This window comes from Homarus americanus, unplaced genomic scaffold, assembly GCF_018991925.1.
Source record: "Homarus americanus isolate GMGI-L3 unplaced genomic scaffold, GMGI_Hamer_2.0 scaffold12143, whole genome shotgun sequence".
Taxonomy (NCBI): domain Eukaryota; kingdom Metazoa; phylum Arthropoda; class Malacostraca; order Decapoda; family Nephropidae; genus Homarus; species Homarus americanus.
The window spans coordinates 12,089-33,536 of NW_024757224.1; the positions used below are offsets into that span (position 1 = coordinate 12,089).

General features: G+C 41.9%; 1 protein-coding gene across 1 annotated transcript; it reads left to right on the forward strand.

Annotated features, from left to right (window-relative positions):
* The first annotated feature begins 4,789 nt into the window (after positions 1–4,789).
* Positions 4,790–6,646, forward strand: LOC121857408. Its single transcript, XM_042353449.1, has 5 exons — positions 4,790–4,816; positions 5,234–5,659; positions 5,820–5,994; positions 6,131–6,236; positions 6,429–6,646. The coding sequence occupies exons 1-5, from the start codon at positions 4,808–4,810 to the stop codon at positions 6,571–6,573; spliced, it is 861 nt and encodes a 286-aa protein (XP_042209383.1). The 5' UTR covers positions 4,790–4,807; the 3' UTR covers positions 6,574–6,646.
* Positions 6,647–21,448: the final 14,802 nt, after the last annotated feature.

Sequence of the window (21,448 nt, forward strand, 5' to 3'; positions counted from 1 at the left end):
CATAGAGGTCAGGGTGCAGGTGGGCTTCAATTTTCCAGCGGAAGCGGTGGCGTTGCATGCGCTCCATCATCTTTTAGAAGCAGGAGATGAGGGATATTGGACGATATTTATCTTGTCTGCCTGGTTTAGGGACTGGGATGGTGGTGGCTGTCTTCCATAAGTGAGGCAGCTGACCAGTATCAAAAGAGAGGTTAAATAGACAGAGGAGGGGGTTACCAGGGGTGGCAATTAGGGCATTTAGCACATCATATGTGACGCCGTCATCGCCAGGGGCGGTGGACCGACCACGCTTAGCAGCATTTAGTAGTTTACACTGTGTGAAAGGCACGTCAGTGTCTGCAGATATCTCTTGGTACTCGAAGATGCGCTGTCGGCGTTGTGGTTGCAGCGCCAGGGTGAGGTCTCGTACAGCGGGTGGTAGCGCATCAATGGAGGCGGCCTCCTGCCACGTCTGGGAGAGCGCCTCAGCTCGGGCAGCTGGTCTGGGTGGAGCGCGGGTCTAGCTTTGGTGCCCCGGGCACGGTTAATGGTGCGCCATATTTCACCTATAGATGTAGACTGGTCAATAGAAGAAGCAAAATCAAACCACTGCTTCTCTCGTGCAAGAGTGATGGCAGATTGGAGCTCTATTTGTGCGCATGAGGAAGCGTAGAGCGTCAGGGGAGCTGGGAGATTTCTTCCACTGGTCGACTGCTAGTCGGTGCCATACTCGGATAGACTTAACATGAGGATCACGATTAACGTTCCACTGACTCCTGGGCTGGCGGTTAGGGCGGCGGTGTTTTGGGACAGGGCGGAGGAGGTCAGTGCATCGTTTGGACAGATCAAGGTAGAGTTGGTCTGCGGTGGTGACAGTGTAACCCTGAAACCATTCAGCAATGGTAGTGATGAAGGCAGGTATGTTGGCAGGGGGTAGGCTGAGCCTAGGACCTTTGGGTGGAGCGGGTATTCTCACGTACTGGAGGGTAGTGTCGATAGGGAAATGGTCACTGTGGGGGTAGGGTGTGTCATACGGAGGCGAATTTTTTTTTTTTGAGTTTGAAAAATCGGCCCATGGTATTAATGATGTAGTTCTATGTGCAGAATCATGTGATAGCTTCAGATTTGACAAGTTTTTATTTTTTGCTAGGTAAATTTTAACTTGAAATCTTATGAAAATTCAGTATTCCCACCCTTTTACCAACACCACTAAATAGCTTATTTAAAGTAAAGTAAATGTATCAGGTTAATTTATTAGGATGAAAATGATCCAGAATAGTGAAACGAATGATCTTGACACATTTATTAAATTTAATATTCCTTTAGAAAACAAAATCATCAAATACAAAAACCGGTTTTACTACTACGACCCGGTGTTGCTGCACACCATAGAGAACATGTCTTTCTTGCTTCTGTTTCTACTCATCACCTCCCTGCTGACCACCTGAGCTCGGATGTAGCCTTCCCTCCTCTCCTGGCTGTACACGTGACTGCTGGCCTCGCTCACTTGCTGTACACAACGCTCTATACTCTGGGTGTGCGAGGGCCAGGCAGGGACATGCATGGGGTTGTCCAGGAAAGCTTTGACTTGAACATTGGTGAGGCTGCAGGTAAGAGGGGGCTCACTGCCAGCCTGGATGTTATCCAGATCTATGAGATCAGTGAGGGTCTTGGCACCTAGATTGACTTCAGGAGTCTTCCTGACCCTGAAGGAATCGTCACCAACTGATTCGTCATGCCCAGATCCTCTCATAAGTCTCATATCCAAGATCTTTTTGACTGCCACTCTTCTCTCCTCCTCATCCTTACTGCAGAGCATTGTCTGCAGAACTGCCTCGGGATGAGCATACCAGGAAGATCTCCTCACAGTCTGCTCCACAGTCTGAACAACCTTCCTTGGCTGACTCCTCAGGAGCTCAAGCTGGAAGAGAACATGCCTCGGACTTTCGGAGAACGATGACTTGACCTTGGTGTTGAACCAATTTGGCAAGTAGACACTCACGATGAATTGGACAATAAGTCTCAGGTTGTGAAGCTGGTTCCCTTTCAGTTTATGATGAGCGACCCAAATTCTGCAGAACCTGAGAGCCGTTGTGAGCCACCTAGAATGTGAGACTGGACCTATCTGCAGGTAAGCAAGTCTATCAGGCATGACCCCAGTTTTGATGGCACTGCAAATCATGTAACCATAGTACTGGTCAGTACTCAGGTCGTCAATGACAGTATGTGCAAGCTCAACGAGTGGAGGGCCAACTGTGATTTTTCAAAGCTCGGATTTATTTCTAACTCAGTGGCAGAGTCCAGCATCTTGCCAAGAGGACCAGACCATCTGTTGTTTGAAAGAGTCTTGCCATCCAGCTCCTGGATCAGATGTCTGAGTGGCAACTCGTTGGTGTGGAGGTCACAAACAATCCAGACCAGCTTCCTCCCAATCTTCCGCTCTATCCACTGTATGACCCCCCTTGCCACCCTGTGTTCGTGTTGGTGCTGTCCCCTCCAATGGCCTGCAGGGTCTGGTCTACGTTCCTCTCTCTGAGCCAGTTCACAATGTTATCTGCCACTATCTCAGCTGGTTTCCTGATGTCATCTTTCTCTGGAGTGAAATGCCACAAATACTTCCCTCCTGGTTCACTGCAGCAGGAGTAGTGTTCCTCCTTCACCATGGCAGGGAACAACTTGTCAGAATCTCCAACTTTCATGAACACTTTAGTGTCATCCCTTCTCCCATCAAAGAACAAACAATTGATTCCATTTTCTCTTATCCCCTTATCAAACTCCTCTTCTAGGTTACTGACAAGTTTCTCCTGAGCTCTCCTTACTTTGTTATGATCTATCACCAGGTGAACATCATCAGGTGTTATCAAACCACCGTCAACTCCAGGCAGCTGTTGCTATCTCTGCAGTTTCTCTGAGACCAGTGTGGTGTCGCATGCTGGCCAGAGCTATGCTCGGGATATCTTTCCTATTTCGAATCTTATGCCTGGGAGGTTTGGGATCATTATTTTCTGGGTTAGGGACAAAGTCACCATTCTCCTGGTCAGCACTCGGATCAGCCACGGGGAAGTCATTAAACTCTGAATCAGCTTGACTCCAATCATCGGCCTTTTTCACCTCACCCTGGGCCTTCTCAAGTCTCTTTTCCTCGGCAACTCTTCTCCTCTTCTGTCTCTCTGTGGCAGCCTCCTGTCTCTTGGACTCCGGAATATCTTGGCTAGAAATCATGAGAGCCCATATACTGCCAGTCTTCTCTCTCTGTGCTTTGACAAATGCCAGTTCGATCACAGGAATCTTCAGTTCACGCTTGCAAATACAGGAGATGTGGGCCTCGGATTTACAGTCACGATCGCATCCAAACTCAGGACAGAGAACAATTGGGCACTTGCAAGTAATTATGTCAAATAACTGGTCCAGTTGCTTGGCAAAGCTGTCCTTAACTGCAAGTTTTCCTCTCCCAAGAGAGATATCTCTTGCCTTTTCCCAACTGGCTAGCAGTCTCTCACTAATCTTCTTCTGACTTGTTATGACTGGAGGTTTGAACTGAGCGTTAGCCAGAGTGTACTGTGCCAAGACAGCTTTGGTCATATCACTGGCAATGTCTTTGTTTGTGTAAGTTCTTTGGTTCTTTTCACTGATTTGCCTGATTAAAACACCGTATCTCAAAGCATCTCTCAATGTAGGCAACTCCGACTTCAGGAGCTCTCTCCCAGACCCAAGATAGTGACTGAGATGGCTGGATTTTTGGTTCCTCGTCCTGACACAAGCAGCCATCGCAAATATTATCAACTTATAAATGCATCAGAATCTGAAACAGAAAAAAATATTGTTAGTTGGGTTGTTAAAGAATGAAGTCAGAAAGCAATGTTCACTATTTAATTGTAATGCACTAATGCAGCTGTACGTTAGATTTTCGATAAATTTCACGCTAAAATTTACCTAGCAAAAGGTTGCAAAATATTGAAACTGAATTATTTTCTGTTTATATACACTAAAATCTACCAAAAAAGTGATGGGTCATTAGTTTTAGCTGATCTTCCCTCCTATGACACCCTACTGTGGGGGGGAGTGGAGGATGCGGGTGGAGTGTGGGCGGTGAGGGTCAGAGTAAAGAGCGATATGGTCAAGTTTCCCTTCACCGATGTGGGTGGGTGATGGAGGGCAGAGAAGACGTACAGGATCATCAGTGGTTTGTAGGTAGGAGAGCCAGGAGTTTCCCTGGAGTTTGAGTGGGGCCCCTGGGAGCCGAGACTGGGGGGTCGGGCATTGAGGTCCCCCACAAGGAGGGTGGGGGTGGAGGTAATATGGTGTGGTAGGGCAGGTACAGTAGGGGTGGAGAGAGGCATCGTCGTATAATGTGTGAATCTTTATTTCCACGTCTCAAGGCAACACCAACACCATTTTAATACCAAGATAAGGACATTAACATTTTAATTCTTATAAGTTTTAACACACACACACACACCACATACTGATGTAACTATTTATTCAGTGTTCAAATACGAGTTATAACGCGTATCTAGATAATAGGAACTAAGTATAACTTTGTGCTACAGACTCATCAATGACCTAAGGGATCTGTTCACTACATAATACAACACAAGAGAAGTATTTGGGTAAGATAATTTAGACTCGTCTCTAAGGTGGGGTTGAGTGTACGGCACCTAGACTACAGAGATTGCTACCTTGGTTGTTATGGTCGCTGCTCCAAATATTAGCCAATGAGAGCTTTCTTTTCTAAACATTCAGCCAATAAGCACCATTGTCGACCGTATAAAAGGGGCGGCTCTTGCCTTGTGTCTTCAGTGTGCTTCCTTCCACTGGTTCTGCAATAATGGATATGGTAAGATTTGTTTTAATTTCATTTCTTTGTGTTAAAGTCTGGCGTTTTTTTTGCTGTGGTTTATAAGTATGTTTTCAGTTTATTCATACAAATGATATCTGGATTTAATTTTATTTAGAAAATACTTTCTCGATGGTTATGCATGTTTTATCTTAACTAATGTATGCCGTTGAATTATACAATTTTGGGCAGCAATTGGGTGTGCAAACGCTTAGAGCACACATTTAGGCATGCAGTAATCTAAAATAAAACTTTTATAGTAATGTCTTGACACCTGTACGTTATAAATTGAAAAATATTTTTCAGTTTCTAATAATAGGTACTATGTTCTATAATAAAATATTAAACTTTAACATGTAAATTGACGACCAGGTTCTATATAATTTATTTGACAATCCCGTTCTCTTATTTCACCAGATGAAGTCATTAATCCTCATGATGGTGATCACTGTCGCCTGGGCACAATACTACGTAATGAACGACGGAACACCCATTGTTTTTGGTGTGGGACGCGATGGTGACCCAAACCTGGCTAAGTCACAGGCTGAGTTGGTAATGTCCCCAAGCTCTTCTCGACGTTCTTCAGGTCAAACTTCGCAGGGCCAGCAGTCCGGTCAAGTCTTCTCCTCGGATCAGATTTCGCAGGGCAGTCAGCCAGGGAAAGTTTTCTCCACAAGCCAGGTTTCGGAACGCCAACAATCGCGACTAGTCTTCTCCTCGGGCCAGGTTACACAGGACCAGCAGCCAGGAAGACTCTTCCATTCAAGTCAATCTTCCTCATTCTTTACCCAGCAGACCGTCTTGCCACAAAACCGGTATTGTGATCATGCTCGCAGACCTGTAGTAAGTTCTAAAGTATGCATTTAGTAATTTAGTTTTGAGAATTAATATTTACATTGACTTGCGATTATACTGTAATACCTTATCCCGCCAGTGGTCTTGCTGTTTTTAAACTCTAAAGGTCCTCTTCCCTTTATGTTCTGCACAACTCATCTTCCCTCAGGTGGACGAGGTGTTCCAGGGTAGAGCATATCACTTCTCCTGGTGCCATGATGGCGGCCGCTCCTACACATGGAACGATGCCAGCTATCATTGTCAGAGGCTGGGTAACGGTTTCCAGGCCATCAGTATAGAGCACCCGAACGAAGATTCTTTCGTGGCTGGAGTCATGAGAACTTGTGAGTGTTCCATGACTGTTAATGTATATAACATTGAAGTGGTGTATCTGTTAATGTACTATCGATCGTAGTTTTCGTGAGATACTAGTTCATAATCAACCTTAGAATTTAACGTATTAAATGTAAATTTCTACAGACCAGATCGGGGACATATGGACAAGCGGCAGCGCACACGGCTATAACCAGTGGTCCTGGCAGAGTGGTGTGTCTACGGGCTACACAAACTGGTCTAACACCGGCAGGTTAGCTTAAGCCTTAATTGCACGCATTTATTTTGTGTAAAGAAATACACTTCTTGCAAAGTACTACTTAACTACTTGAATCTACTACAGTTGCTTACGAACTACTATAACTAAGTTTTTCTAGACACCACTGTAAGGAATGTATCCAGGGCTTGCGTATATCTTGATTCACTTTTCTCTTTTCATGGCCAGGCTTGGTAGAAGTCAACCCGATAACGCAGACGGCAACGAGCAGTGCCTGGCGGTGGTTAACGATTTTGGCGTCGGGTGGCATGACTCCCTCTGCAATACTCTCCGACCTGTAATCTGTGAGACACTAGAGTACTACAGGCAGTAATTCTGTTCACTTGAATATGTATTTTGTTAATGACTGGGAAGAATGTTATGGACTTTGTGTCAATAAAGTTTTCTTGAGGACCATTAACTCTTATTTACCAGCGTATGGGTTAACTACTACAAATAACGCTACTTAAAAATCGCTAAATATCGGAGGCATCTTCGATATACCGATTACTATACAACACTAAAATGGTTCTGAAACACGGTCGCAGCACGCATGAAAGGTCAGAATAGTGGTCTCGTTGAGTTTATAAGATTGCTGGACTCGCTTGTCGTACGGCTATCAGACTCGCTTGACAACTTAAGCCCGTGTTTCTGTATCGTGTTAAGGCTTGCAGAATTTGTAAATCCTCGTTAGAAATATGTGTTGGTCAACTCTGTTCTGACCATAGCCGTCCAGAGCGAATAATTTTTTTCGTGGATGATGATTTCCTTCTTTCACCAGGTATAGAAAATTAATCAAATGATAACGTGCACCAAAGTCATGTCCACTACCCATCCACAGTGAGGGTTCGTATTGCCTTGAGTGAAGTTTCGAAAAGGCTGGGGAAAATGCAATGGTCGGCCAACAGATGTCGCCCACTGTAGTGTGTGGGGATTGAGGTGGGGGTTAGTCTAGTAACAGGCTGTGTAGGTGGAGCATAACATCGTGAATTCTGCAATCGCTAACAACAAGAATGTCATGAAGGTAGTGAATATTATTTAGCATGGTGAGAGACGGGTAAATAATAGCACAACAACGACCATATCTCTGCCGTTCATGCTTGCGACTGATGGGCACACCAGTAATTAATTCTCCTTGACTACCAGTAATGGTAGTCACGGAGAATCCACCAGTTGTTACCAAGGTTGGCGCCACCCACACCAGGGGAAGGAGGTGATGTCGAGCACTGAAACCTGCCGTGGTCTACCTACCATCGTCACCAACAGGCAAGTCACAATTTGTCAGCATAGCCCATGTCGTCCTTGTACTATTGCAGGGTGTCCCATGAGTGACAGCAGATATTTGTAGAGGGGAAAGAATGTGAGGGTTGAATCTTCTATACACAAGCATTTTTCGGTTTACCTTAGGCGTGAGGTGGCTTGTAAAAATTATGCAGGGCAAAAATTTTGCCAGGTTATATTTTATTTTTCTTACCAATTGCAGCCATACTGTGTGCTGTTGTAATCCTTATTGGTAGATTACATAAGGCCTATTAATAGCATGAAAACCCGTTTGAAGATACTTGCATTAAACAACAAAAGTTCACGAGTTCCAACTCCGCGCCTAGCCTCCTCCCGCCTCTACCCACCCAACTATTAAACCTAATTTGAGCATCGTGGATTCACACCTAAACACTAATCGACTGCTTATTCACTCCCTATCCCCTCACTCCACCTCTTCCCTTCATCCCTCCCCCAAGACTAACATCCATCGAACATTCCAACCCATCACATTACATTCCCTTCCCCCTATTCTACCCATGGCGACGATTTGGGCTACTGTAATGAACACTCGCAGAACCGACGACATGGCTCCTCCCCCTTGTATTTAGAGTTAAAACCTTTACAACAAAGGTCAATCCCACGAAACTTGAGCTGGATTAAGATGTGGAAAAAAAAAATATCCCATGGCCACACCCCAACCTAAAAGCATAACCACCACGTCTCTATCTCCATCCGTTTCCCTCTAATAAAAAGTGAATGGGCACTCCAAACAAATTAAAGACGAGGTGCACCCCACCCAAATAGGGATGGGCCCTCCATTTCCTTTCGCCTTATTTTCTCCACATCCTTTCCCTCCCTCCCATTGCCCCAGTCACCCCGACCTACCACCCAATATCCATGCAGTGGGTGGAAGGCCACACTTTCTCTCCTCCTAAAAGTCTGTTCCGTTTAACCCACTCTTTCACTACTAAACCTTCTTCCCCCTCTTTCCTATATTTCGCTATCAGTATCTCCCGCCTCGACTCCGCTATTTGTAATGGTTGCCTTGCGTAATTTGTAAAATCCACCTCACGGCTAAACGTAAACCGAAAAATCCATGTATGTATAGAAGTTTTATACTCGGAATCATTCTTTCACCTCTACAAATATCTGCTGTAATTAGTGGGACACCCTATTATAATAATGACATTTGTTATATGGGCTCCTCAGGTAACTTCACCATAAAAATATGGTGTTTGATGTGCTATGCGTTTGGTGGTCATATTTGCCGCACGTTACCTTACTCGGTTATGTTACACCCCCAGTTGCAACTTGGGAGTTTGGGTTGGGTATTATAGTATTTTGAGCAGAAATGGAATTCAGAACGACTAGATGAACAAGAAAAACGTTTTTATATAACGAACCCTAATGTAATGTAACCTATTAGTTATATGTAATCTGGGACGAACATGTCATAGCTGAAAATTGTCAGAAATATGTAAAGCAGTGGAAAACCATATTTTGATTATCGGCGAGGCTAACTACCTATAAACAATTTTTATTTGACGATTGGCAAAAGTCATGGGAAATTGAACCAACAAGTCATAAGCTAAAATGATCAAATCATGTTTTTCCTTGGTCATCATCAAAACAATCCTCTCGACATCACGAAACTATTCTGAATCGTCTAAGAATTGGGCATACGCGATTGACGCATGGCCAACTCATGTCTTCCCCTAATGGAGCCCCACCTTTATGATCCAACTGCCGAACACAAATAACAGTCCAACATATTCTCATTGAATGCCCTATTTATAATAGGTATCGAACAATGTGCTTCACTAACCCTACAACGTAAAATATTATAGCAGAGACCCCAAAATTTTCCCTAAGTTCAGTTTTGACCTTTTTGAAATACTGTAATCTCCTCCAAACAATATAACACTAAATTATAGAAACACAAATATATGTTAACTAATCCTTCTGGCCAGCCCTAGGAAAGACTCAAATGGGTGTCAGTTGTCTGGTTAAACTAAATCTTGATGATGGTGAAGATTATCGGCGAATGTTCACTCTACAGTCGCAGGGGTGGTGGTGGAGGTTGGGGGGGGGGGATCCACTTGCAGTTCACTATGAATACATGAAATAGGAAGGGTTTTTTCGGCAGTTGATCCAAAAAGATTTACCAAAACGTTATTTCAGAGTAATAATACTTAACCTAGGTGTTGCTAATACCATTAATTTACTGTAGTATATAAAAGCCTGCATCAGTTACCACAACATAATATTACTCTGCCATTTCAGATTTTCCTGCAGGACGAGCAAGTTCGTCAGCAGTGATTGCTGAGCGAGGCCAAATCATCGGGATGTGGAGAGCCGGGGCAAGTGTGCAGAACAATGCTGTCGAAGTGGGAAGGAGCACCAAGACGATTAGGAGGTGGATCCGCCGGTGGGAGGAAGAGGGCTCAGTGGAGACGAAACCTCGAAGCGGGAGGCCACGAGTAACGGCGGCAAGGATGGACGCCATGATCGTGACAGCTGCTACAGCATATCCAATGCGAACATCAGTGGAGCATACAAGAAATCTGGGCCTTAATTGCCATCACATGACAACGAGACGCTGACTTCATGAAGCCGGGGTCGACTGCCATATTCCAGCTCACAAAGGGTGGCGAACACCTACTCACAAGGAGTGTCGGCTCGGCTTTGCATTGGAACACCTTCCACATAGAGAAGAATATTGGACAATCATTATATTTACCGATGAAACGGTGTTCAGGTCAGTGGGAGCCGAAGCAAGGCAGTGCTGGCGGCCCCCCAACACACGCTACCATGAGAAACACATTCAACATCGCGCAGTGAGTGGTAGGGTGTCAGTGTCATTCTGGGGGTGGATGTGGGCACATGGGCCAAGTGAACTGGTCAAGATCAATGGCCGTTTCACTGGTGAGCAGTATGTAGACATCCTGGAGCAAGTGCTAATTCCTACAGTCCGGGCTATGGCAGTTCCAACCCCCACACTATCAGGCTGGTTCATGACAACAGTCCCATTCATACCAGCAACATAGTCGAAGGACTACCTCCAGGATCACCCTGAAATTGAGGTCATCGACTGGCCAACACTAGGATGTGATATTAATCCGATGGAACATATTTGGGCCATGATGAAACGTGATTGGGATATTGGGGAGCAGCGAACCTGTGCAGCAATAGGGGCCATAGCTTACGACGTGTGGGAGAGTATACGTCGACGACCAGGGGTGTGCCTGAAGCTGGTCGGCTCCACCCCTAATCGCCTTGATGAAGTCCTGAATGCAATGGGTGGCTGGACCAAATACTAAGATGTGTGTATTGGTGTATTGTTTGGATTTTAGTCTTGTTTGTAAATACGATTAATATATATTAACTCGCCTACAGTGTTATCTTAAATCCATGTCCATAATGATGTCTTGACCATATCTCATGAAAATTCATAACAAAGTAACTTAAGAGCCACAAATTATGTATTGTGTGGTATACAATGATCTGTATGTCACATCGTGGAGTGTGTTGTCTTGTAACACAATATAATTATAGTTACAATTGTTACCATCATTGAAATGCTCATGATGTTCAGCACACAATATTAACTAACTGAGCACACTCCAAAATATATGAAGCTTGCATATTGTAGTGGGGTGTTTAAACACGAACTAGGAAGAATTGGAACAGTCACCTAGATTAAGTCTGATTACTATTTTACAATACCGATAACTTTTTCACTCCACTCTTTTTAACATAAGTATATAATTATATAATATTGCATATTATCACAAATATTTATTAAGCAAAGGATGGGTGGAATATAAATAAATATTACCATAACCTCTGTCGGAATAGCAACAAAATTGTGACCAAGGCCCTTCACCCCGATCCTTGCATATTTCACCTTTATCTTTACTATATTCCATTCTTTAAAGTATCATCGTGACCTGAGCGGCAATAAGCACCCAGGGCACTGCATCTGTTCCGTGAATTCGTAACCATAAAGAAACAACTGCAAGACAAAACGTAGTTAAAAAGGCAGCTTGAAATTATGGTGGTATAAATAATAAATAGAACTGCCTCTCATCCACCCCCACCTCCTCCTTTACCCCGCCTCCCCCCTTCCCACGCCTTCCCCCTTCCTCCACACACACTACAGTGGGCGACATCTGTTGGCCGACCATAGCATTTCCCCCAGCTGTTTCGAAACTTCAGACTCAAGGCAAATCGAACCCACACGGTGGCTGGGTAGTGGACACGACTTTGGTGCACAATAGTACAGTACAAGTACACACAGTGCTTGTTCATATTCTCAGTTTACACGCACAGTATACCATGTGAATCTTTCATCTCCACATACAATACACTCGTAGTGCTTTTCAAATTTGTTTGTTTTTTATCAATCTCTTAAGTGGGGCAAATTTTATATCCCTCCCCTACAGGAATTGCCTAGCTTATGCTATGGGGTACTCCAATAGTGACGTTACCCGAATCGGATTTCGTGTTATTAATGCTGAAGGTTTCCTGTCCTGTAACCACGCCCTTATCCAGTTAAGAACCTCTTCCAATTCCATGTGCCTCCACTTCACGTATTAGACTGCGTTCACACCAAAGGAGTTGGGTAGTCATCAGTCATTTGACTAGTCAATTTGACTTGTTCCCGTTCACACACGAGTCGTGTTTGTCAGTATCCTGTCAGAAGTCAATAGATATGGACACATTCTCTCGCTTCCTTACATACTCTGTGGATTCGGCGGCGTAGGAGGAAGAGAAGCAGTGTGTGGGTGCATGAACTCGACCCCAAAAGACCAGATTTTTGTGCTTTGTCATTTGTTAAAAGACTTGTTAAATCACCCAGACAAATACTACCGTTTCTTCAGAATGACAATAGAAAACTTCAAGAAGCTGGTTAATGAGAGGAATATCTAAAGAAAACGAACACAAACTACAGACGTGTCATCGGAGTTGAAGAAAGAATAGTCACATTTTTAGGGTAAGTCTTTTACTTAGTTTGAAGCAGAGTATTGACAGGTAAAGTAACATTTGAAGGATAATATTGACATTGGAGTAGCTTAGTTTAGGGGTAGGGTTGGTTAAGGATAAGCTAGGTTAGAGGATTTAATATAAGGGTTTATTATCCTAGTTTAGGGAGCAGGTTGGTTTGTTACGTTACTTAAGTTCGTTACGTAGTTTAAGTTTGCTTAGGTTCCTAGTCCAGGGCCGGATGTGGCCTGGGGGGTTCTCTTCTGGCGTCACGAGGAAATGGTGTATTATGTGATGGTGCCTGTGGCTAGCCATCAGTGACAACATTCAGGCTGCTTGACTTAAGTGTGGGGAATTTCTTATGACAAATATGCAATGCAGCTCATTGTAGTTCTATTTTTTTTTTTGGCTGAAGGGGGGGGGGGGTCTACTGAACCACCGTGGTGTTGTCAGCCCTGCGAGAACCTCCATATATGAGACAATTTATTGTTTATTGAAATATGTATTACGTCCGTCCATATGTACAGTCACCCAAAAAAGTCCTGTCGCGAACCACGAACCCCGAGATTAAGACTCGTGAACCCGAAGCAGTAGACACTGATACATTATTATGTCCACAAATGCTTCGGATTCAAGAGTTTGAATCTTGGAGTTCATGGTTCGCGACAGGACTTTTTTGGGTGACTGTACCTATAGCATATAGCTCTTTGAATTTAGTGCATATATACACTTCGTTTTCTTTTTTACGCAAATCAATTCTGCCATGTGCACCTGATACACCTAGCCGAGCGGGTTGTAATGAACCATATATCAGTAACATTACCTGATATTATATAGCACTCAGTCGCTCATAACTTAGAATTTATACAAAGACTTTAGTCCTTAATATCGTATTTAATGTGTATTTATATTTAATTCTCTCAAAAATCTATATACAATATGCATAATTATCGTACATGTGACTGATACATATTCATAAAACAAAGACACGTGAAAAGCTTATGTATTGTTTATTACCAGTACAATGAACTTATGATTTCCGTCCTGATATTTTCTGTCAGAGGTCAGCCATCATATTAGGATACGGGAGGGGGGAGGTGGACACTCATTATGGATCACTGACCGCTTATTGTAAATCGTAAATAAGCATTCAAATATACATGCAACCTCAGACACATCATTAAGCAAACACAAACATATGCTTACATGTAGAAATAATACACAAACGCACACAGTATTGAACTTACAATAACGAGCACACGCAAATTTAATACACACACACACACACACACACGCGCGCGCACACACGGAAAGGTACACGCCGCATAATATACAAGTACACCGTTGTACACAAACCTCGAGGTAGTATGAGTGTAACACCTTAAACATATACACAAATATATTAACCCCACAGAGTTTAAACATTAACGTGCACACACAGTCGTCATCTCAAGACTTCACACAAAGGCACACGATAGATGTTGATAGTATGGTAGATAGATAGATAAGTTCACATTGATTCAGCATGTTAAATAGACAGTGTAGATAGACAGTGCATTTTCTAGTTTAGTAAATACTCTGATCTTAAACAATTAATATTAAGAGAAGAACGATGGTCAATATTAGGAACAACACCACGAAAACTGTACAGGTAAAAAGCTAACCTACCCATACTCAGCTTGTTGATCCCACTGTAATATTGGATGAGATAGAGCAGGTTTAGTTGGTTGATGTGTTCTGAAGACTGAATGGTTTAGTAAACCTATTGATGGTAGTCTATTTTTTTTTCTTAGGAATGGACATATTGAAATGTCATCCAAGGAAATTATTGTCGCTTAAGAGTTCCCGTTTTCCGTCACACCACAGTTTTCCACGTGCCATTTACCAGACATTATACCCCTAGTAGTTACCTGGCGCCTCACATCGAGAATAATGACGGCCTACTTCGTCACCAACGACTCCCAACATACCTGGACGCACTTTCTTAACCATTCGTAGGTTAAATACATCTCCTTACCTGGGAACTAACAATAATACACCTAGTGACAGTAGTTTCACTTCAATTTTTATCACACTAAGGTGTTATATAGAGAGTTAAAAATGTTCTCTCATCACCAGTTAGCTGGAAAATTTTGCCAAATGAGTAAAATTTATATTTTTTCTCATTTCTAGTTAGGAAGATTGTAGGTATAGGGAGGGAGACGGTACAGTTTACAACGAATCTTTGAAAATCGATTTTTGTGCTTGAACTAGAGTAAGTCAGGTGTATCACAAGTTGGGAGAAAGGATTTAACCAACGTCCCTTTGAGAATCTAGATCCTGGTTTTACTGGCGACGAAAAGTAAAATAAATAAATAAATAAATAAATTACTCAAAAAAATTACTGTACAACGGCACGTAAATTTCAGCAGCCATCTGATTTAAACTGGGTATTATATGATGATGTCTTTCTTAAGATGTGGTTACTTACTTATTTACGATTAGTGTAGGATGTTGCTGGAGAGTGGCGAGGAGACCGAGTATGTCGAGGAATATGTGGTAGCATGTGGTAGTATGTCGAGGAATATGTAGAGGAGTAAGTGATATGTCGAGGAGTATGTGGTCGAGGAGTATGTGGTCGAGGAGTATGTGGTAATATGTCGAGAAGCATATGAAGGAAACGGGAGAAATGTTCCAAGGAAGAGACATAGAACTGTTCTGTGGAAGGAATAAAACAAAACAAAAAAACATTACAGTAGATATTCCCTGGTCTACAAACACCTCCTCCCAAGACACCTAGTATGACTCACTCTCTGACAGGCTTTATAAGACACGTCACGGGGAAAGGATAAGGAAAGCCATATGTCGTGGAGGGAGCTTCAGTGTTGTCATTGTAACTAGTCAGATCTGTTCTCGGGATCTTAAAGGTTTGTACGTTGATATACCCATTCAGATAGAAAAGAATCACCTCGGACTGGATTATTTCTACGACTGGACAAAGGTGGTGGTGGTCAGAAATGGTGTTTACATGTTTGATAATATTTAAAGGGGGAGGTAATGTACGGGCTTTTTAAATATTAAGCGTTCGAAATTCCCAGATCTTTAAAAAATATATGTATATAAAAATTATATATGTTCCCAACAAAATGAGACTACACATTGAAGGGTCACTCCATGTATGTTTGCGTAGCTAACTGCGTAAGTTTCCCCCTTTGTGACGCTGATATTTCGTTTTCTTTGATCTTGTTTACATATGACGTCACGGCTATTCAACGGCTCCCTGGGCAAGAAATACTGACGATCCAGATTCTAAAAAACTCGTAAGTTTAATTTCTTCTCTTAACTAAAAGTACAAGTCAGTCTTACGTTACGATAGAGACTCTTGTTTTCGTCAGTTAGAGCGATACTGTCAGGTAATAGCTCTCGTAAACCAGATAAAGTGCGATATCACATCACCTGTTACGGGGACATTTTAGTCTACGATCCTTTAAGAATTAGGAATATGCAGTGTAGATTAAAAGCCACGACCAGATCATAGAGAGTAAGAAGTCAGAATAAAATGTCTGAATAACACGTAAACGAGACATACGGAGAGAGAGAGAGAGAGAGAGAGAGAGAGAGAGAGGGGGGGGATGTATGAGTAAGATAGGATTAAGAGAACCGAAGTGAGAAAAAAAAGATTGTTTTACCTGAGAGACAGAGAGACTGATTGAGTAAGGTTATGAGTTAAGAGAATGAGAGAAAATGGGAGAGTTTTATGAGAAGAAAATTTAATAGAAAGACGGAGAGAAAAGAACAACAAAAAATAATTGACTTACGAGACAGACAGACAAACTAACTATCAGGTGAAAAGACAGATAAAGCATTTGAATTGAAGAAGAAAAAATACGTATTGAGAAATAGAAGAAAAACAGAAAATGACTTGGGAAAGGAAATGGGTAATGGTTTTCTTCAGACACCAAACTGATGATACAAAAGAAAAGAATAGCGGAGGAGAAAGAAGAAGTGAGGAAAAATAATAAATGGGGATTAGGGAGGCTATGAGGCGAGAGATGGGAGAAGGTGGAACAATCGTGAGGAAGTAGGAGAAATAAGCCAATAACGGAGAGAGGAAGACAATAAAGGCAGAGAAATATGACCTTCATAATGACGGGGCCGGAGTGTGATACTGTTATGGGGTGGAGAGAGAGAAGGACGGCAAGGAGAGGAAAGATAGAAGGAAGGAAGGAAGGGAGGGAGAGAGAGAGAGAGAGAGAGAGAGGGTAAGAAGGAGGGAAGGAGGGATGGGCGGAGGGGAAGAGAGGGAGAAGGAAAACGATGAGAGGAAAGATAGAAAGAGAAAGGAAAGAAGGAAGAAAAGGAGGGAGGAAGAGAGAAGGAAAGCGATGGGAGGAAAGATAGTGAAAACGAGGTAAGGAAAGAGGAAGGGAGGGAGGGAAGAAAGTGTGAGGAAATACAGAGAATAAGTAAGAAGGATAGTGACATAAAGAGAGAAATACTGAGAAAGAGAAACAGAAACTAAAGGTCAATGAATGCGTGTGTGTGTGCGCGTATGTGTATATGCGTATGTATGTGTATGTGCGTATGTGTGTGTATGTGCGTAAAAAAACATCGTCTTTGTACGGTATATATGGGCCGGATAATCACTCATTCATAAGCTATGGCACAAATTTAGCGACTAATTCTGTCATCAAATTAGACCCAGTCCTGCAGGTCCCCCCTCAGTACTGCCGGTCCCCCTCCTACCAGTCCCACGGTCCTTCTTTCTACCCTCCCTCAGTCTTGCCAGGTGCCTTGAGACTCACCTAACCATCTAACAATTAACGTACGTGTGTCTTAGAGAATTCGAGGTCGTGGCACGTAATGAGAGCCGAAGGGTAAAACGTACAGCAACTAGATGTTTATTGTTGTTGTTCAGGGCTTCTCGTATGTCCCGGCAAGGTGCTCTCTCTCTCTCTCTCTCTCTCTCCCATCCTTCCTCCCCCCTCCCTCTCTCTGTCTCTTTCCCTCCCTCCCCTTCTTCGATCCTCCCTCTCTCTATTTCCTTCCTTCCCTCCTTTTCTCATTCCATTCCTCCCTCCCGCCCCCCTCTCTCTTTCTCTCTCCCTCCCTTCGCCAGATACCAAAAGACTCACCAGACAGACACTCTCACGCTTTACACACCAATTAGAACAACTTGTGGGGCGTCGGGGTGGTATTTCGGTCTCTATATTTCGGTCTTTTTTCCCTTTTGTTCGTCTCTCTTTATGCTTTCTCTACTTCTCTCTCTTTTTGTATCTGTTCATCTCATTTTATCTCTGTACTTACAAATCGATTGCTATTTTTATTTACCTGCCTAATTATCTGTACATCAGCCTCTCTCTCTCTCTCTCTCTCTCTCTCTCTCTCTCTCTCTCTCTCTCTCTCTCCTCGTCGACTACTATTTCATCATTTCCTCCCTCCGTCTCTCTCTCCTCTTACTTCCCTTCTTCTTCTTCTTCTTCTTCTTCTTCTCTCAGCACAATTTCTTCATTTCCTGTCGTCTTCATGCTTCAGTGTTAGAGCTTCATGAACTGTTATTATTAAGATCGTATTTTTTTTTTAATCTCATTTTCCTTTTGTCAGTAAAGGCTTATTTCACCTTATTTTTCCTCTCCCTTTTCTTCGTTTTATTCTCGTTGTTTCTTACATATACACACACTCATAGACATATAAACACACATAAGCCTAATAAACTTACATATACTGTACATTATATCGACACACACACACACACACACACACACATTAGTCCCCCCTACTAACCTTTTATGAAGTTTGTTTATCATGGCCAGGTATAGAGACTACTTTAATTATACCGTCACTAATTAAGAATAGCTCTACCTGTATATTTACCTACGTCTGTACTCGTATTTCTATATTCGATTACACTACAGTTGTTTGTATTTGGATCTGTTAAGGAAAACGATATATGGATCACTGAATGGCTGGGTAGACTAAAATAATTTAAGGGAATAAATATTTGTTGTCCTGCACTTTGTTATATAAAGTTTCTGCCAGCTGATAGAATCCCGAGGTGTGTGTGTGTGTGTGTGTGTGTGTGTGTGTGTGTGTGTGTGTGTGTGTGTGTGTGTGTTATAGATAAAACTACCACTAGAGTCTCAGTCGCCCTTTTAGTTGCTTCATCTTTGAGTAACTTAACCTGAGTTCGTAAAAGCATAATAAACGCTTTATATCTATCTAACCTTACAGAGACAAACGACTAAGGCCTAAACCTAATTAACAGCCGCTGGTGTTGGCCAAAGTGAAGCCAGGGTACAGTACACAGTGTTTGATGGGGGGAAGAGTGTTTGTAGAGAGGGATGAAATAACCACCGATTATATTAAATGTTTGGGTTCGTGAAGTCCTTCGTAGAGCAGAAAGTGTTTATAGACGTTAAACATTTTTTATAGCTGTAAATTAATACTCAGAGCCACGCTGACACCTTCACATTTTGTTATGGTTTCTGTATACACAGGCCTTAATCAACCAGATGAACGTACTAACTACATTACAACGTATATTCTCAGTTTAATAACTTACTAAACAAACTCAAGATATCAAAATATAAACAGAGAAACGAGAAAACACCAGCAAAGGAAAACAGCAAGACCAATATTAAAAAGTAACGGACTTAGATAAACGTTTATCAAAAGAAACAATTTAAAATATCATTCACATGGCATTTACATTTTCTCTGTGTAAATAAGCAAAAATTATTGTATGCAATTTTGCGAACGCCAACCTATTTTGACTTTGATCTCTCTGTTTTATGGAACAACTATTGTTCATTTGTTCTGTGTTGTTAAAATGTACCTCGTATCATACATGGAGACATCAAAGGGAGAGATACACGAATATACTGCACGTTAGGCTGTACAATGAACTGCGGTTGGTTCTGGGTAGGAGGATGGTACTCCTGATTGATTGCTGCTAAATGGCGTTGAAATTACACTTAAAATCTACGCCAAAGAAATTTGTTGGAGAGGAAAGAAGAAGGTTTAAATCTTCGTGAATCTAAGCTTAACCGTTCAGGTTCTATTAGGAATGGGTAGATTAGAACCGAACCTCAAATTTAGAACTAAGGCCGAGTTGGACGAGTCAGCCTCATAACTTGGTCCTATTTGTTCAGTCACCAAGTGTAACTCTCGCTTGTGGGGGAGCAGTACCAACACGTGTTTATATATTGTTTAATTCTCCCAGCCGTGATGATGGACTGGTGAAACTCTGGAACACTGATTAATAAATATATAAGTTTTTCTGTGTTAGGACCTTTTTAATGTGGTTTATATATGTTTACTATTTTCAACCACACACACACACACACACACACACACACACACTCACACACACACACCGCCTAACAGTGGTAAGGAGGTGAACGCTTGGCGGGCAGTACATCATTACTGACATAGGTATAGGTGAGGTATTGAGTCCGCACGCGCAAGTGGCACACGTCGTTTACGCTGTATTATGTACCTAACGATTAATGAAAGCCACACCCGGGTCTAACTTTTAAAGCTGAAATCGCGACAACCCAACCAGCCAGAGCTCAACGCCGGCACCAACTGTAACAGCGGTAACAGCAACGACGACAGTGATAGTAACAACATCAGTAACGAGAGCAGAAGCTAAAACAACAACCCTTAGTAATAACAACAGCAGAAGAAACAAGAACAGTAATAACAGTAATATCAAATTCGTAAAAAAAAAGTAGGAACAAAAACATTAGCAACAGCAGACATAAACAAAAGCATGAAAGACAGAATTAGCAAAAAAAAAAAGGCGACAATAATGGCAGCAGAAGTACTAAAAATACCTCAGATGGCTCACTGGGGGGAGGGGGAGGGGGAGGGGAAATACTAGCTTCCACAATTGTTTTTAATCTACAAAAGTTATCGAATGTAAGATATTTAATACCGTGTGAAAATTTTTGGATAACCCTGATACTCTAAAACAAATATCAATGACAAAAACAAAAACAAAACACAACAACAAACGCAAAAAAAAAAAACAGCAACAATGCAACAACAACAAAAGATGATTAACAAGAACAACCGCAAAACAAAAACAATCACAAGCAACAACAACAACAACAACAACAACCATAGAACAACAAAAACAACAGCAATAGCCACAAATCAACAAAGAAATCTGTAAAAAATAAAAAAAAAACAGCAGCACCTACAACCATATTCATATCTTAGGGATGGTAACCACGACCCTCCATTCCAACCTTTTTCTGGCTGTCTTTCCTAGTCCTGCCAGATATTGTTTTCAATTTAACTCATCCATCCTGGTTTTAGTCTTCTTCTCGTTCTCATCTCAGTTTTATCCATTACTAGTACTCTTTATTATTACCCCCCTTCATCATCATCATTCCTTCATTTTCGTGTTCTATAAATTTCCATTATTTGTCTCGTTGTTCAAGCCATTCTTCATTGTTCTTTTCTATCAGCATAACTTAGATTTGTTATTCGTATAATATTATATTTCGTAAGGCTTCTAATTCCATAGAGTGTCTACTGAAAACGTTCACATGTCTGACCAACCCAATACAGAGTAGTTACCTTCCATATACAACATTACGTGAATCTTTTATGTCAAATTAATATCTCTCTTCAAGTGTTGTCTGAGATAAGAGGCGCTGTTTTCTGCTTAATAGTTAGTATCGTTTTAATTAATTTTTTACACATCTATCACGGCTTATGTTACTTCCCACATTACTAAGTTTCTTTTCATCTTTTTTCAGCTTTTATAAGTTCCGTCTTTCCTAGCTTAATTTTTACATAGAATTTGCATATAATAAAAAAAATTATATATACTACATCTATCCTAACAGCTTTAACTCTCAATATATACAATGAGATTAGTCTCAACAAATAACAACAACAACAAATAAAAAAAACAACAACAACTAAGGTAGAGAGCAGCAGTGACAGCCTTGACAGCAATAGAAGCA

What these genes read in the sequence shown, in the direction of transcription:
- LOC121857408 (XM_042353449.1), top strand. An exon ending in ATCATGCTCGCAGACCTGTA is followed by an intron (nt 5,660 to 5,819) that starts GTAAGTTCTAAA and finishes ATCTTCCCTCAG; the next exon opens with GTGGACGAGGTGTTCCAGGG. An exon ending in GGCTGGAGTCATGAGAACTT is followed by an intron (nt 5,995 to 6,130) that starts GTGAGTGTTCCA and finishes AAATTTCTACAG; the next exon opens with ACCAGATCGGGGACATATGG.